Source organism: Parasteatoda tepidariorum, chromosome 3, assembly GCF_043381705.1.
Source record: "Parasteatoda tepidariorum isolate YZ-2023 chromosome 3, CAS_Ptep_4.0, whole genome shotgun sequence".
In the NCBI taxonomy this organism is placed as follows: domain Eukaryota; kingdom Metazoa; phylum Arthropoda; class Arachnida; order Araneae; family Theridiidae; genus Parasteatoda; species Parasteatoda tepidariorum.
Window position 1 is genome coordinate 56,570,743 of NC_092206.1, and position 17,721 is coordinate 56,588,463.

Consider the following 17,721-nt stretch of genomic DNA (forward strand, 5'->3'; position numbering starts at 1 on the left):
AAAAATTTTGCACAAAATTATAAAATTCATTTATCCAATGATGATTCCATGCAAAAAATAACTTTTGGCAAATATTTATAAATTTTTTTACAATTCGAAAAAAATTTAATTGTAAGGTATACAATTTTTTACATATGATACAAAATTGTGAAATTCAGTTGGGTAAAGGCATACATGTGAATCTTCAAAAAAATTCTGATTATGAATACATATTCAATTGAATAAAAATACTGATTGCAAATCTATCTATAATTCAATCTAACATGTCGTGGAACAGAAAACGAGACAAAAAAATTGTTCCAGGTAAACAAGCCTATTTAACCTTAAAATGTTCATGGCATAATTTTTAACTAAGCAATTACTTGTGCTTGTAACACTATTTTGAGCTCTAAATACTTCAGATGAAATATATTTTTTTGAAAAACTATTACAATTAATAATAACAGCAATAAAGTTTTAACAACTAATTTATTATTATACAACAATTTACAAAGAAAATACCAAAACCATTATTTATACAAGAAATATAATACAACTCAAAATTCCTTAAACAGTGCCAAAGGAACTGTTATGTGAATCCTTTGGATAACAATATTTGCAACTACATGCAGCAGTTTTAAATTTATAATTATACATAACAAGAAATAACTTAGTAATATTTGTTTAAATATCTTGCTAAAAAGCGTTCATACACAATGCAAAAAAATAATAAATGATATCAGTAAATAATAAGCACACGGTTTATAAATGCGGATTATGATCACAGCGTAAGAGAAATAACATTTAGGTCAGACCAAAAACACTCGTGCAAGTTATTTACACTATATTCAAGCTGTTTGCTCCCATCGCAGTGTATTTAAAATAAGGAAAATTTTACTCTAGAATGGAATGCTCTACATTTGTGGTTCCCCAGTGTCAAGTGAAACCTTCAATGGTGAAAAGGAATTGCTAATGAATATAAAATTTCCAGCATTTTCTCTACATTTGATTCTTATTAATTCCTTGCTAATTTCTTAACACATCATATAAATTTTTTAAAAAATAAGAAAAAGAGATCAGAAATTTGGGGTGAAAGGAAAATTAACATTTGGTAAATGATAATCGGACATAAATTTCATCTCAACTATTTTCATATTTAAGTTAGTACTGTCTACATTTTCTCATTATTAATCAGTTACATTGAATGATAATAAGAAATTTTAGCAACATTAATTTTTCACTATTATTTTAGATTATTGTAGAGCCGCCTATTGCATAGCTTATAAATTTTATAGCCAAATCTAAAGTCATTTCACTCTTTTAAGATAGGCAGTGAATTCTCACATATAAAAACTACTATAAGCAGGATTAGGATTTGTTAATATCCTGATTAGGGAACCACAGATCTAAAATAATGCAAAAAAAAAGAAAACATTTTTAGTACAATTTCAGAAAATTTGTGCAAAGATTTTTTGAAAAAATTATCACTGTGATAACTTATTTTGCAGATTTATGATTATTAAATGGTGCATCAGAAAAATGCTAAATATTAAGGAATAATTTCCTTTTTTGGATAGAGAACAATATGTGTTCTTCAGTGCACTGCAGCATTCAGTAATAAATAAGGAGTACATTGTGTATAAAAATTTAACATTCTTCTGATGCATTCATTAAAGCCAGAGTCCTTCATTGAAGTCGAACCAAAATATAAAATCTCTTGTAGCAGATAAACATATTATTGCACTGAACTGTCAGGAGGTGGTTGACTAGGTCCCTGGGAAAAATAAATATAATAATTTACAACACCATTGCTAGTCATTATAAAACTATGGTCATTATTTTTATTAACTATTCACAACTTAAATATCACTCTCAATCAATAACATGCTATGTTATTTATTTTGTAAAACTTTTAAAATTACAAAATAACAATTTTAAATCTGCACATTCTCAATCGCAGTAATTTAAAAACGTATACAAGTATACTTTTCTAAATATTTAGACTAACCTAAAACCTTTGATTTTACATTGCTTTTGTGAGATGTTGTGAAAGTTAAATGCTTATTTCACTTAAGCTAAGTAGTGAAACTACTGCAGATACTACTTTTTTAACAAAGTAGAGGTAGTAGTATAAATATTATTTAAAAAATTCAAATGCAATTCTGATTGGTATTCATGTTTACAATGTACGTCATGAGAATTATGCCGTATGACTCAGGGCAGCAAGTTTTTTCTAAATATAGTCATTACTGAAGATTTAACAATTGTATAATATAGTTAAATCATGTACCAAAAAATTCACTGTAAATTTTGTTTATATTAATATTTAACTAGCCATTACAAATAATAATTAATATATCATTTTGACCATACCTTAAAAATACTAATAAATTATAAAATACCAAAAGAATAAGTTTTTGAAGTACATAATTTCATGCATAAGTGATTTTATGTTTAACTAATGCAGGGTTTTTTTTTTTTTTTTTTTTTTTTTTTTTTTTTTTTTTNTTTTTTTTTTTTTTTTTTTTTTTTTTTGAGGGAGGAGCAATTTATTCTGCAAAATAAAATTAAATTTAGTAAAAAGGAATGGTAAAATTTAACTAGTAAAAGCTTGCTAAGTTTTGAGGATATCTGCAGAACATTTGCAATTATTGCAGAACATTAGACATAACTCAATTGCAGAGGAAGTAAAACCTTTTTAATTCACAAATAAGTAAATTTTACCAATATATATTTAACATTAAATCTTAGTTCTTAATAGCCAATAAATATAAGGATTTTTTACTAATTTTCAATATATGTCTAGCTTGAACAAGGATAAAAATGCATACAAAATTTTGCATTCCCAACCTGCTTCCAAAAATTCTAAAATCCACATTCTCAACTTGCTTTCACCTGAATTTTAAATAAACATTGCCTTAAAGAATATTTTTCTCAATATTTTGAAACTAAGAAAATATTTAGATATCTTACATTAAGAAAATTGCTCTATGTCACAAAAACTAAGTATAATTAATTTTAGTTAACAATTTTTAACATCTGGAAGAAAAAGGTATTTTTTTAGATATATAAGGGAATCAACTAAAATTTAATTTTAGCAGGAAAAAAAGCTAGTCAGATTTTCCCCCAAAAAAATAAATAAGCTGTGATACTTAAAGTTTTTTAAGAGTTTTTTAAGCTGCTGTCTTTAAGTCAGTTCCAGAAGATTTTAAATTTTTGACATCACGCAACAATCTCTGACATGGAATTATCTTCACAATTTTTTTTCTTTTCAAAACTTAAACTAATATTTTAGTTGCATTAATAAATAGCTTTATCCGTTGTTTTGTTTTTCTTATTTTCTTCATAATATAGTTCTTACAGTTTAGATAAATCATAATTTTGCAGCAGTTTCTGCTTCCCCCCTTCTTCATTTGTCCTTTTTTTATTCCCTTCTTCTAAATCATTTTTATACTTGAGATGGGCATTGTTGCACAACAAAAGTAATTCCTTAGTCATAGGAACCTAAAAAAGCTTCATATCCTGCTTTTCTCAAACCTGAGACAATATTTGATCTCACAGGATAGTTGGTTAGATGTTGAAAGAGACTGAAGACTCTTAACAGATGAAATTCCATGGGACAACTTTTACTACTAAACTCAGTGGCACGACAGCCCATAGAGGGCCAAGGCCTACTGTGCCCACCTCAGTTTTCTTGACCTTGGGTTCTGGGGTGGGTGCAGGAGCAGATGTTCCGGTCAGCCGAATGCGGAACCCCCAGTGTTTAGTTCCCAAGCATGCTTGGTACTCATTTATCGACCCACTGAAGGGATGAAAGGCTGAGTCAACCTTGCCCGACCCAAGGATCGAACCCAGGATCTGTGGCACAGAAGACTTTTACTACTACCTCAATTCTTAATATTGAAATTAGCAAAAAATTTTTCATATTGAAAATTAGCACAGAATGTTTATCTATAAATGAAGTTTCAGAGACTTAAGTTTCTTCAAATTATTAGGTTATAGATTAATCTAACAAACATCTTCATATAAAAGAGCTTTTTCCCAAATAACAATTTTTCCTCCTAGACAAATTTGGATTATTAACACATTCTAAAGGTAGCCACAATCTGGGAAATATAGTCCCAATAAATAAGACAGGAGAGCGGTGGAAATATTCTGCCAACGGAATATTCGGCAAAAAGGCCGAATATTCGTTACATCCCTAGATTAGACACTGAGCAGATTCTTGTTTATAGAACAGAAACTTTTTTTGAAGTTTGTCCATTTCTGTACTTTAATAGATAATTATCAACACTAAGAATAATATAAAATAGTTAAAATTTAAATAACATATTACTTGATTGTTCGAAGGCTTAGAATCTCCTCGTAGAGATAAGGAAGCTGGGCGCATAAAATACAAGACTAGAGCCAACAACAACCATCCCATAGTGAACATCATCATGGTTCCATCAGTTCCTCCACTTTCAGATACTGTTGGGCCAGGAGCTATTGAGATTAAAAAAATATATATATTAACCATATACTTCATTGACAGCTCACTGGAATTAAAAATAGAAATTGATATTAATAAAATTTTAAAAAAGGTTAACAATATTTAAAACCTAGTTGAGTCAAAAGTATTGAAGTTTCTAAATTTTGAAAGTCAAATTTATGAAACCAAAATTTAAATACTACTAGTAAAAATTTATTTAACAAAGTTCATGTGCATAAACTTTTAAAGATAATGAGCTATCTAAATAGCTTTTTGAAAAACTTGAAATGAGAAATTAATTAAAAGTACAATATCTCAAAACAAATACTTACGATTAGTAAAGCATTCTTCAGTGGTACAATAGCCTTGAGAGCTTCGTAGCTATAAAAAGAAAAAAAAAATATTAACTTTATGTCACTAAAAAAATGAAATTACTTCCTAAAAACAATTTCAAATCATACCAGGGATATAAGACGTTGCATTGCTCCTTCATGAGAGAAAACACATTCACAGGGATCAAAATTGTCAGCCATATTGGATTTCTGCAAGAAATTTCTTTAAATTAATTTAATAATAATTACGAGTTCACTAATAAAATTTAAGTACTAACATTAAAAAATATCACATATCTACTTCATTGCTTTTTCAAAATGAATAACCTGCACTTTACTAAAACTTTAAATTAATAGCTTGAGGCAACATAGGGAAAAGCCAAATTTTTTCCAAGGGAGAAATTTTTCATCAGACTGTTACATGGTATATTCTCCAGATAGGTCCTTATCTTCAAGCAGAAAGTCCTTAAAACTGTGACATTGCAACAAAATCGAGAAATCTATCCCTGTACTTCAAAGTACAATTCCTCCCCACAACTTTTTTAACTTGGAAATATTACCCAGCATCAACACATCTCGTGTTGAGACCAAGTCTTGTAAATAATGTTAAATGAATTTATTTAAATTAGAAGCGTCTTTTTTTTTGCTTATTTACTTATACTTAATTTTAAATTAAATTTTTTACATGGCATAGTGACAGCAATGACAATTCGACCACATCATTACACACCCAACCGTAAAACAAAATGACTAGTAGTTTTAAAAAAACTTAATTAGTGAATAATTTATTTTTAATAAGTACCTGCAGATACAGCAGTGCATCTAGGAGTACTTCCCAAGTTTCTGGAATTTTCGCTACATAACAGCACAAAACATTGTATTGCATACATTAAAAGTGTGGTATTTATAGTAAAAATGCTTGCTGGAACAATTTAAAAAAGTGGTGTAACATAATATTACCTCCTTTTTAAATCGAATTACTATTTTCTTCATTATAAAATAAAGTATTTCATTTAAAACTATTTGGCTCTTAGAAACTTTATATGTGATTTTCAAATACACATCGATAAAGAATGACATTGAAAAGTAAGATAAAGCTGAGAACTGGAAAAGAAAGATCATCCATAAAATGCAAATGTTCTTTGCATTTAAAAAATAAATTACGAATATTTTGTTGGGACTTTTTCCATTGAATTTAAATTTACATAAAATCAGTTTAAAACTGAAATTTTGGTCCTCTACTTTTTGTTTACTAAATAAATATTAATGCTTCTTTTAGTGATAGAAAATGCCATTTCAAGTTGACCACCCCTAAACTCCAATGTATTATGTAGTTACTCAAGCGTATCGTATCAATTAATTATTTAACTATACAACATTAAATAATTCTGTGTTAATTTTCATGAAAAATATTCCATAATCACATCCTTAAAAAGTTTTATTTTAAAATTTAACTATTCTAGACAATGAAAGGAAAAAATAATTTTTTTTAAATCTGAAATCAAACAATTTTTTCAACAACTATCATGCTAAGGTAGGAATGTAAGATTTTTTTTTAATTTGTAGAATTTCTTTCATTTCCCTCAAACTTTCAACGACACCAAAAAAGAAAATTTAATGCAGCTTCATCATAAATAATTCACAATTTTTTATACTTTATTAAAACATGCTCCTTACATGCACACCAGTATTATTTTTTTTCTCCCTTTTTTAAATAACCTGAGTGGCTCCTAGAAAGGATATTGCTACTTTTATTAAATACTTAGAATTCCAGGAGTCTTACGGCATAAAGGATTAATATGACAGAGACCTTTTTAGGACAGATTCTATGAGTGTTTTAATTTTCTTTAACATATTAAGTCAATAATTTCCTTAATATAAAAATGCTTTGAGTTTTGATTATTATTTTTTATAATGCTTCGGTTTTTATTTGGTTTTGCTCATTTATTTTTGTTCAATAGGAATTGCATAATCAATCAATAAATGCTAAACTATTTTTTCAATAAGATACTTCAAATGTTCACAAAATTTTTCTGAACATTTAAAAAAAAATTTTTATCTATATCCGCGGATAGCATTTTGCAAGATAAAGTAGCATTGTACCGCATATTTTTACTATAAAATTAGACATACCATCGAATATAAATACTCATAAAGCAGTAGCTTATTTTCATTTAATAAGCTTTGCATAATATACAATTTTTATTTACTTCCTAATTTTGTATCCATAATACTATGTATGGACGATACCCATTTGAATATTTAGTATGATTGAAAATTATTCTCTTCAGACATCTAGCTATTAATTTTTTTTTATCAATATAGAATAACAGAAGACATAATTTGAAATTAACTACAATATTAATTGCAACATAAAGGTTTAATTAACTTTTAGCATTTTAAATTATGTTGGTAGCAAAAAAGATTTTGTAAACTAATTGCTTAAATTGAGGTTTTGAGAAGAAAAAAAAGACTCTTCTGAAAAAATTCTAACAAAAATAAACCTTTGCTTGAGTCCATTTTAAAGAATATTTTCATATCATGATCAATGGCAAAATAATAGCAAAGTCTCAGCAACTTTCGGGCAACAGATATAAAAGAGGACATGATCGAAATGTGTAATTGATAGCCACCATTGGGAAACCTCTATATGTTTTTTTTTTAATTTGCAAGTTTTAAATCCACTTTGAGCCTGAGCAGTTGTAATTGGCACCACAGCACCATATGGAAAATTTTTGAACATAATAAAAGCATGATGTCAATCGATATGTTTGAGTTTCGGCATTCTGCAGACTATAACAAAATATTTATATTTCTTTATAAAATATACATTCATAAAAGCATAATCTAGAAAACTCAAGTTCAAGTGTTTGCAATACCAAAAATTATAAAAAAAATCCAAATATATTCCAATTTTGACAGCAGTTATTTTGCAGAATTAAATTAATAAATATTAGCAAAGTACAAGGAAATGGAAATCTTTAATTTAATAGAACAAGAAAAATTCAGCATAATATTATGTAATCGTGAATTTCTAAATTTTTATTTCTTAAAAAATTTACAAAATAATAAATTAATTAAAAACTTTATAATTAACTTATTTATTTGCTATGCATTTTTAAACTATAAGTACCATAAATTAAACACATTTATAACAAAATAAATACCTAACAGATTAATCAATGGTGTTAATTCGAATATTGATAAACATTTAAAATACCACGTAATCAGTATCGCTTTACACTTCATCTAAATAAGTAAACAATAATAAAAAGTAAATGAATCCTTATAGTCAATTGTTTATATACAGTTGGTTTATATGAATGATATTTTGTAAAAATTACGTATCGAAATGTAGCAGCTGACACAAAAACAAAAATTGTGCCACATTTTTCCCTAAAGAAAACAATAATATCACTTGTAAACAAATGAATTAGTTCCATATGTTTCTGAGATAAGATAACATAAATAACTTAACTTGTAATTTACTAAACAATAAATAAAGAATAAATATATATTTAATGTCTTAGGGAAACTTTCCTGTTGACAAGTCGTCTTATATAAATTTTGAAGAAAATGTACGATTAACATAATGATAAATACTATATGTTAACATATTAGACCAAACAGATACACCTCACCTATTTATAACACCCAAAATATAAAAATATTTATAAAATCCTTGTTTAAAAAAATTTTAATACATCCACGTAATAATTTTTCAAATAATTCCAAAACATAACATAAAGTTCAGATACATACCTTTATTTAAGCCAACAAACTTGATGATAGAAATAACAGCAAACGTCAAATTGTGTTTTGAAAGAAATCCCTAATAGATTATCAAAATAAACAGAGCTAAATTTTTTTTAGCCACTAGTGTTATGACACGTACGTATCGAGAGGTTTACCTCTAGCTAGCTGATTCTTATTAATCAAACAAATGAATAAAAAAAAATCCACAAAACAAAAACTACATCTTCCGTGATGTCTGGCCTGAGTTGTCGTGTGGTGATTCGTTTCTAGACTTGAATCGCTTTCATCAATAATGTAAGTGTGATCCAATCAGAAATGAGTAAATTTTTTCGATTGCGCCATCTAGAGAGAACTGTGTCAAATAATATTCAATTTAATTCTTTTGAATAACTTTGCTACGCATTTGAATTTTGCCACATTTGTATTCGTTTTATTCCTGACGGTGGTTCATTAAAATATTAGCAGATAGAAGTACCATAAGAGGCATTTTTAACTTCCCCTTAATGCAAATGCATTGAACCTATAAAATCATCTAATTCAGGGGCACTAGTTCAACCCTGTACTTTATTGATCAGCGTGAAGTCCTGTCATTCAATATCTCGCTTATGCGAGGCTCTAACCCAAAGGAGAACGAAACATTTCATTTTTCTAGATGAGAACCCAACCTTTTGATCCCGAACAGACTCATGATCAGACTATCCTCAGGGGGCATTGGATTTTCTCCTATATCCAGGAATTTAGCAGAATATTGCTAATGGAATTGCAGACAGAATATTGCTAATGCAGTATCCTAAAAAAAATTAAATCGGAAGTCTGTTGGTCCTCTTCTGACGTCATAGCGGGATCCTAGCTACTGCGGTTGGCCATCCGCGAAGGTATGCTGTTGGGGACAAATATTCATTTAAGTTAAAAAGATTATTGAAAAAAAAGCAACTTAATTTTGTAATACATTTCAGTATGTTTTTTTCCATTCTTATAATTTAGAATAAAAAATTTTACAGATTTTAATCTGACTGACGATGAGAAAACTTGTCACTTCAAAGTTTAGGGCAAATGTAATATCAGAGATAAAAAGCGTTGGGCTCCTTCCGATAAATTTTTAAGAAAAGTGGGGTATTAAAAAAATATTTTAATGCTAAATGACACTTAATTGTATTTACAAATTACAAAACTATACGCAATTTGCTTCTTTTTCTTTATAGAACAAAAAAAGTAATCCTGTAATTTTACAACAAATTCATTCTTATGGAATAGGATATTAACTAGGTTAATTAAAAAAAAGTCTTTAGAAATAAAACATGAAATATTTAACTTGTTAGAGAAAGTTTAAAATTCCTAATAAATTTTGCTATAAATAACGCAACTAGCAACAATTTTTTTAAATTTCCGGGAAATCGAGAATAGTTCGACTTTTATAAGTCCCCTACCATGCTTCCAGTCCGACCCTGATAAAATATAACTTTATTTTTCGGTCAGAATATTAAAAAAATTTCAATACTTTGCATCACATTTTTAAACGTATTCAATTTGTCGCAAGATTTCATACCCACAAAAGCTCTTTTTTTTTTAAAAAAAAAAAAAGTTAGATTGCGCATTTATTCGTTTACGGTAAATGTTTAAATAGCTTTTCTATTATTTTCTAAGAAAAATACAGTTGTTAATTTTTTTTTAAGAATGAAGTACTACACTGCTTACCTTTTGATCCTTTCCGTTTGCCTTTTTTTTCTTTTTTTTAAACGGTATCGGTAGCAACAAAGCTTTCCTTGATTTTTAAATGTTATTTATTGATTTTATTTTGAAGTAATTTGGTTGAACCAATATAGAATAATTTTTAAAAATATTCCCTTCGTTTTTCTTTCTTTCTTTTAAATTAGTAAAAGGGGGAAAATATATACGAGTAATTAAATCGATCTGAAAAAAAAAATTAAGTAAATTTGTTGGATAATAAATTTAAAAAAATTTTGCGCGATTTTAGATTTTTTTTGTTTATTCATACGATGTTTATTCATTTTGTTTATTCATTTATTCAAACTATTCATATGATGTTCTTATGCGTGTCTGAATAATAGCATTGCTTTCCAGGCGGATTCCTTTCAAAAAAAAGAAGAAAAAAAATATTATTTTAAATGTGGAACTGGTTGCTGATGTATGAAAATAAATACAAAAATAATTTTATAACTACTCCACGAATTTTTCTCTGAATTTCCCTACTATATTCAGCAAAATCATGGAGTTAGCGAAATTTGAGAAGGAATTTCATTTTTCTACTTTTTAAGAAATGGTTTTTGCTTGGTTGAGAGATACACGAAAAAATTACATTACATTACATATGTCTTAAGAATGATTCTCCAATTTAAAAGAGTTAATAGAAAAATCTGTATCAACAAACACTTTAAACTGCTGGTTAGAGAAACAATAGATTATGAAACGTATTAATTCGAAAAAACACGTTAAACAATGGCAAGTTTCATTTTTTTTATATGCTCTTTAAAATGATGAGGTGGCAAAATGCCTTCGTTTTTATACTAGTTTTTGGAAAGGTAAATTATATATTAAATGGTATTGGTAGTAACAAAGAATTCTTTAATTTTTAAGTGTATTTTTAGTAACTATCCAAATGCATTTTCAAACCATTAGGAAATTATTCTTATTAGAAATATAATTCATTTTTATTTTCAAACCTAATTCGTTCGTATCAAGAGTATAGCAAAATCTAATAAAAGAGTATTACGTATCACTAAGTATATTTATAATAAATACCAGGCTTTTTATTAGTGATGTGATGGATGGCTCTGCCTAAAGCTCACAAGAAAGAAAAAATACAAATTTATGAAACACTATAACAATAGTTTTTTCTCTTTATTAAATAAAAAATTTACGCATTTGACACAATAGGGTGTTAAAAAATATTGTGTAAGCATATTTAAAAACAAGCAAATATTTACGTAAAAATGTCGGACTCCTTTTTTTTTTTTCTTTAACTTTTACTGTAGTTATTAATTTTAGTCCAATTTTAACAAAAGTCTAATTTTAGGGATTAAATTCAAATAAAAGTCTCCTTTCGTATAGTAGAGTATTCTTTAGGTATCTTTGCATTTTCATTCAGTGGTCAGAACTTTTGACATGTAAAATTCCTTGAAGACATTTTTTTCCCCAAATTTTGTTTTTATTTAAAAATGTATTTTCTTTTTATTTACTTATTTTCTCTGATTGTCAAAAAAAAAAAAAAAAAAAAAAAAAAAAAAANAAAAAAAAAAAAAAATGGAAATGAAGGTATTTAAGTGTCCTGTGTAAGGAATGATCTCTCCCAGTCAGCAAATATAAACTTGCCTTCAGATTCCTGTGTAGTATTTGAACAGCATCAATTTGGTTTCTTCAAGTCCTGAGCTTAACTTTCAAAATTAACTTGAAAACCTCATAAGAGCACATTTAGAACGCATTTTGCAACACATTTTATTCAACCACGTTAAAAAATTGCAAGTTACATTTAAACTGACCTGCAATAAAATCATTTCAAGAATTGGCAAAAAATAATAGGAGTATTAAATAAAGATAATCTGTCATATTTAGCCCGGAGATTCCTAAAAGATTATTACACATAAAATCAGTGTAAATAAAATATTTTAAAAAAATTTTAGATTTTTTTATTAACTCAACTACATAACTGCAATTACTAACTAGAAATATTACTCACATTTTGTTTCATGAAATGGTTGCTTTCGAGAAACATTTTATTTTTTAAAATTATTGAATGGTTTTTTACATATCACTTGCCTAGTGGCAGAATTTTTTCGGGCTTTCTGCGACAATCTCAAGCACTAATATCTTTCTACAAGATACTTATAATAATAATAAATGCAAAAGAAGCGCTGTTTAAAAAATGAAAAAAAAAATATATATACATAATTTTTAATTCAATGTGTAATTTTTTTTTTTTTAATTCTAATATTATGAGCGATATTCTCGCATTTTGTTGGGAGAAAAACCCACTAACTATTTTCTTTTTCGCATTTTGTGAATCATTATCACATAAAAAAAATCGTGAAATCCGTAGCAGTAACTACCGAAATAAAGATCGCCGAGGGGGTTACTCAAATACGTTTTTCGTTTCGAGATTCGGTTGTTGTAATAAACAATATCATCTGAAAAATATCGGATTTTAAAAACTATGTTGAAATCAATAGATATAACTGCTAAAAAAAACAATAATCATTGAGCTAAAAAGAAAATATTCAATTGTGCGATTCGAATTTCTCATATTGTCTGAAATATATTGGGACATTGAAAAACTATGTGAAAATCGATAACAATAATTGCCGAAAATACAATCGAAACGTTATGTGGATTTACGATAATCTGCGTAAATTGAGCGCGGCAAAAAGTTATTATTTATATGGGCGATTCAAATATTACGTGTAGAAATAATACATAAAAATTCAAAAAAAGTAAAAATTGCACGCAATAACTGTCGAAAATAATTATCATAACACTACATATATTTATCATGAAATCGGAGCTTTTTATGATGTTATATTTTATGATGAAATCGGAGAAGTTTCAAATGCGTGATTTAAAATTTTGATGTGCGCAATATATAATAAATATTGGATCGATTTTATTTCAACCAAATTCTTAAAAAAAATAATATACCACATTGATTAATTGGTTTGCTACAAATCTGAATTTGCTACTAAATCCTCAATCACCGTCATATTTTATTAATATAATGTTTTTTTTTAAAAAAAAAAAAAAAAAAAAAAAAAAAAAAAAAAAAAAGAGCATGATTACTAGAGCGAACTATCTTTTAAACTTGCATCGATTTTTTTTAATTCTCAAATGCGTATAAAAAAATCATGAGCATTTATATCCCGTCCGGTAAGCGAAAATCCTTCAAAAATTTATGAAGAAAAGAAAAACAAAACCTTTCTACATGAACGATGCTGCGCTTTACGACAATGTAGCTGCGATTCTGAAGCCGGGGCTCGACACATGCACATTCATTTCCTCCCCCTTAAATGAAAACAATTTTTCTAATAATTAAACAAAAAATAAGCATCGAAAATTTGCGTTTTTCCACTAGTATTGATATCAAAAACAGAGCTTCACTTGAAATATGAGCAGTCTAGCTAGTATGAAAATGGTCAAAATTTTGATTGATGATAAATTCTATTCAGTGATGCAAGTTCTGCTCGTAGCGGACATTAAGCGATTAAAACTCGCCATCGGAAGTAACTCCAATTAAAATTTAAGCAGCCTTGCTATGAGTCAAAAGAAGCACTTTTTATAAATAAAAACTCTTGCAACATTTGAACTATGAGTTCTATAGATTTATGTATAGTCTTATTCGATTCAGAGTAAAAAAACGCAAAGGAAACAATGTCTAACTTGTTTAGATAGCCAAATAAGAAGCGTAAATACGTACAAGTACATATTTGTACATAAAACACTTATAACTTCTGAACAAACAGTTCGATTGGCTCTGAATTTGTATCATTCAATTCAGATTGAAAAAATTCATCAGAAACAATATTTTACTAACCTGTCTAGAAGAAATTCAATTCCCCTTCAAATCACTTCCATTTCCCTCAAAAAAGGGAGAAGTGTACAGAAAAAAGAAATGGATACATTAGAAAAAAGATTGGAAAGCTATGCTATGCAGTTTCAGCTATCAGTTATAATAAAATAAAGCTTTCTATGAAAAGAAAGGTCTAATTTTACAGGACTGGAATGGGTGAGTGGTAGAGAATATGATTAATGATAAATTTCCATTGGCGATTATAGCGCGGTAAACTTTTTGTAGTGATCAGGAAACGAGTGGAAATTTTATCACAATCGAACGCAGAGCTTCAGTAGAGATTTAAGGACACTATATAGTAGAAAAATAGTCAAAATTTTGATTGGTCATTGAAAAGGACGGTAAATTCTGCTTGTAGCTCTTAGGAAATAATAAAATTTTTATTGTCCTGACGAACTCCAGCAGATATTTGAGTGCTCTAGCTAATTTAGTCGGAAATTCAGTTGCAAGATTCCATCTTCAAACATGAAATTCCATTTTTGTTTCAAATAGATTCGAAATAATTTTTTATGTACTACATTAAATTACCCTCCCAAGTCCTACTAGCTGCCTCAATGTGGCGGGGGGGAGGGTGGCACTGGACGGGATGGGCGATGTACGTCGGGAGTTTAACTCCTGGTAAGGCCACCCTAGGCGTGAAGGCCATCCCACTATGCCCAGCTAAAGCTAGTAGGTGAACGGAGCCAAGTCAGACTTCTACCTTCGGGTGCTCCAGGTTTTCAACCAACAGAAGCTGTCCCCTGACACTTTTGTTACGAACTGCAACCGTAACTCCTTATGCTGTCGAACTGCAACCGTAACTTTTTACGCTGAGGTCAGATATGTGTATGTATTCAGGCGAGGAAGTCGAACTTTTTCATCATCACTGAACTTGTAGACATCATATTTCATTCATCGTCATGATTTGTTAATTAGAGCAATAAAATGTTCTATTGTTATTCAAATTGGCTGTCGTCATTAGATATTTATCATTAGGTATATTGACGCCAACCCCGGGCCTATATATAAAAAAGGTTGGTCGTACTGCTTATACTACATATAGAACATAGCAAGGTAAGAGATACATTTCATTGATTCATTTTTGGAAGTTCGTAATGGGACCTTCAGTTAAAAGGAACAACTTTATTCCATGGACCTTTCCAAATCACGAGGACCGGATGGCACATTCATGGTGTCATAATTGATCATCTCGGTTTACGTGGAAGGCAATTTCTGCTGGACATTTTTAACCACTCTTGGAGATGCGGAGACTGGAAGAGAGCCTTAATAATTCCTATGCAAAAAAATGGCAAGTCTGCAAACTCCCCCGAGAACTATAGGCCAATAGCTTTGACTTGTGTCTCATGCAAGCTTATGGAGAAAATGATCCTCTGCAGACTGAATTTTTTCTTAGATTCCAAAGACCAACTCCCCCGAGCACAATATGGTTTTAGGAGGGGTCACAGCATCACTGATCAGAACCTATATTTCAGTCAAAGCATTAAAGATGCCCAAAATATGAAACCCACTAAACATACCGTTGCTGCATTTCTGGACTTATCAAAGGCCTTTGACAGAGTCTGGCTAAAGAAACTTATTGTTAAGCTTAATGAGACCTTCAACATTGGGGGCAGAGCCCTCGCTTGGATCTCAGATTTTCTACCGAACAGATTCATCAAAGTAAAATATGTTAACACCCTCTCCAACAATTTTAAACTATTCCAAGGAGTCACTCGGGGCTCAGTTTTGAGTCCCACACTTTTCTCACTGTTTCTGGGGGGACTGGAGGAGAGGCTGAATGGAGCCAGCAAGATTGGTTTATTTGATGATGATATCGTTCTATAGGATTCAGACTCGGACATTAAAAAGCTAGAATCAAATCTCAACCTAGCACTTGCAAGAGTCCAGGATTTTGCTGCAGAACATAAACTAACATTCAATGTTTCCAAATCAGTGACAAGCTTCTTCACCACCAATAAACATATTTATAATTATCATTCCCAGATATCTCTGAGAGGTATTCCTTTAACTTATGAAAAGCACCCTAGATATTTGGGTTTTGTACTAGACCCATAATTTACTTGCAACAAACATATTGAGGCCCCGGTGGTCAAGAGCAGAAAGAGACTGAACATCCTTAAGTACATCTCTGGCCGTGACTGGGGTGCAGACGCGACCACGCTAAGGACAACATACATCGCTCCCGTGAGACCTATATTAGAGTATGGTCAACAAATTTATTCGAGTGCGTCAGCCTCCAATCTTCGAAGACTTGATCGAGTTCAACAGAGTGCGGGACGCATATTTACGGGTTTGCGACATTCCTGCACTGGTGAAATTGTGTTATTTGAAGCAGACTTTCTGCCATTAAATATGAGAAGAGAGAATTGTTTAGTGAAATATTTTAGTAAACTACTTAGTTATGGGGCCCAGCACAGAACAGCTGACTACCTCCTACATTGGACCAATAATCAGAGACTAAGAAGAGATAGCCCTTTTTCACGTGCAATTTCCCTAAATACAGTCTACCAGGATGTCGAACAACATTCCCTTAAGACTTGCGTTGACCCCTCACGTGGGCTTCCAAGTGTACACTTTAGTCCGGATTTGGCATTAAGCACAAATAAAAATTCAGACGTTCCTGAATTGCTACAACAACTGGCTCTAGAAATAATTAACAACATCCCAGAGGAGGGTCTCTGCGTTTATACAGACGGTAGCGGGGACGACCGGAGTAGTACTGGAAGTGGAGTCTACATCAAGAGACCTGATGGTGATATCAACATTAAAATGAGAAACCCGGATTCTTGTTCTGTTTTCCGATAGGAGCTTCTTGCTATTGAGGCAGGACTGCACGCAATTGAAGGGGATTCGCTGCCAGACCCTATCTGGATCCTAACGGATAGTAGAAGCTCTATCCAATATTTGAGTGCATGGCCCAGAGTGAGAGATATGGCTGGAACGGCAATCTTACAACTTCTCAGTAAACTTTCCATGAAGCGGGATATTTATTTGCAATGGATTCCGTCCCACGTTGTTCTGTACGGGAATGAGATCGCTGACTAAACTTGGCACAAATGAACCTCTGCCGGAAAGTTTGGCACTCACATCCTCGGAAATTCACTCCATTAGAAAGCATGGTGTCCAGCTAGACTGGAATACTCCCCCAGTACATATCTGGTACTCTGGGGATAAGCAGGGTCGTGCTTTGACCTTCAAAGGTAATAGACTCGATCAAACCGCGTTCACTAGATTCATCAGTGGTCACATAAAGTGCATGAGGTATGAGCAACAGCGAAAGATCTATCCCACCTGCAACAAATGTTTCTCCAGTGCAGCCAGCCCAGCCCACCTCCTTAGTTGTGTGGATTTTAAAAAGGAGGATTTTCTGCTCGACCCGGTCTTGTTTTTTGACTTCCTTAGGGTGAATGGACTCATGGACCTGGTCTAGCTCCGCTAAACCAGTGGGGATGAGAAACAACAACAAATTAGTTACATCAAGGTATAAAACATGTAGACTTAAAAAAAAAATCTGAACTTTTGAAGTGAATTTAGTTGGAAAAAATGCATCAGACAAGTTTTGTTTTCTCTCTTCAAAATTTAAATAATTTAATCATAAGTCATCCATA

At 30.2% G+C, this 17,721-nt stretch overlaps 1 protein-coding gene across 2 annotated transcripts; it reads right to left on the reverse strand.

Annotated features, from left to right (window-relative positions):
• Positions 1-449: 449 nt before the first annotated feature.
• LOC107437779 (small integral membrane protein 14) lies at positions 450-8,835 on the reverse strand. Of its 2 annotated transcripts, none has more exons than XM_016049882.4 (5): positions 8,545-8,835; positions 4,912-4,992; positions 4,783-4,831; positions 4,316-4,464; positions 450-1,753 (listed from the first exon to the last, which is right to left on the reverse strand). In XM_016049882.4, the coding sequence occupies exons 2-5, from the start codon at positions 4,981-4,983 to the stop codon at positions 1,715-1,717; spliced, it is 309 nt and encodes a 102-aa protein (XP_015905368.1). In that variant the 5' UTR covers positions 4,984-4,992; positions 8,545-8,835; the 3' UTR covers positions 450-1,714. The 2 variants fall into 2 exon arrangements, with proteins under 2 accessions (XP_015905368.1, XP_071034775.1); XM_071178674.1 differs by having other exon boundaries at positions 8,424-8,552.
• Between the last annotated feature and the right edge of the window lie 8,886 nt (positions 8,836-17,721).

What these genes read in the sequence shown, in the direction of transcription:
- LOC107437779 (XM_016049882.4), bottom strand. Translation starts at nt 4,983, where the DNA reads ATGGCTGACAATTTTGATCCCTGTGAATGTGTTTTCTCTCATGAAGGA. An exon ending in TGAAGAATGCTTTACTAATC is followed by an intron (nt 4,465 to 4,782) that starts GTAAGTATTTGT and finishes TAATCTCAATAG; the next exon opens with CTCCTGGCCCAACAGTATCT. An exon ending in CTAAGCCTTCGAACAATCAA is followed by an intron (nt 1,754 to 4,315) that starts GTAATATGTTAT and finishes TATTTTTCCCAG; the next exon opens with GGACCTAGTCAACCACCTCC.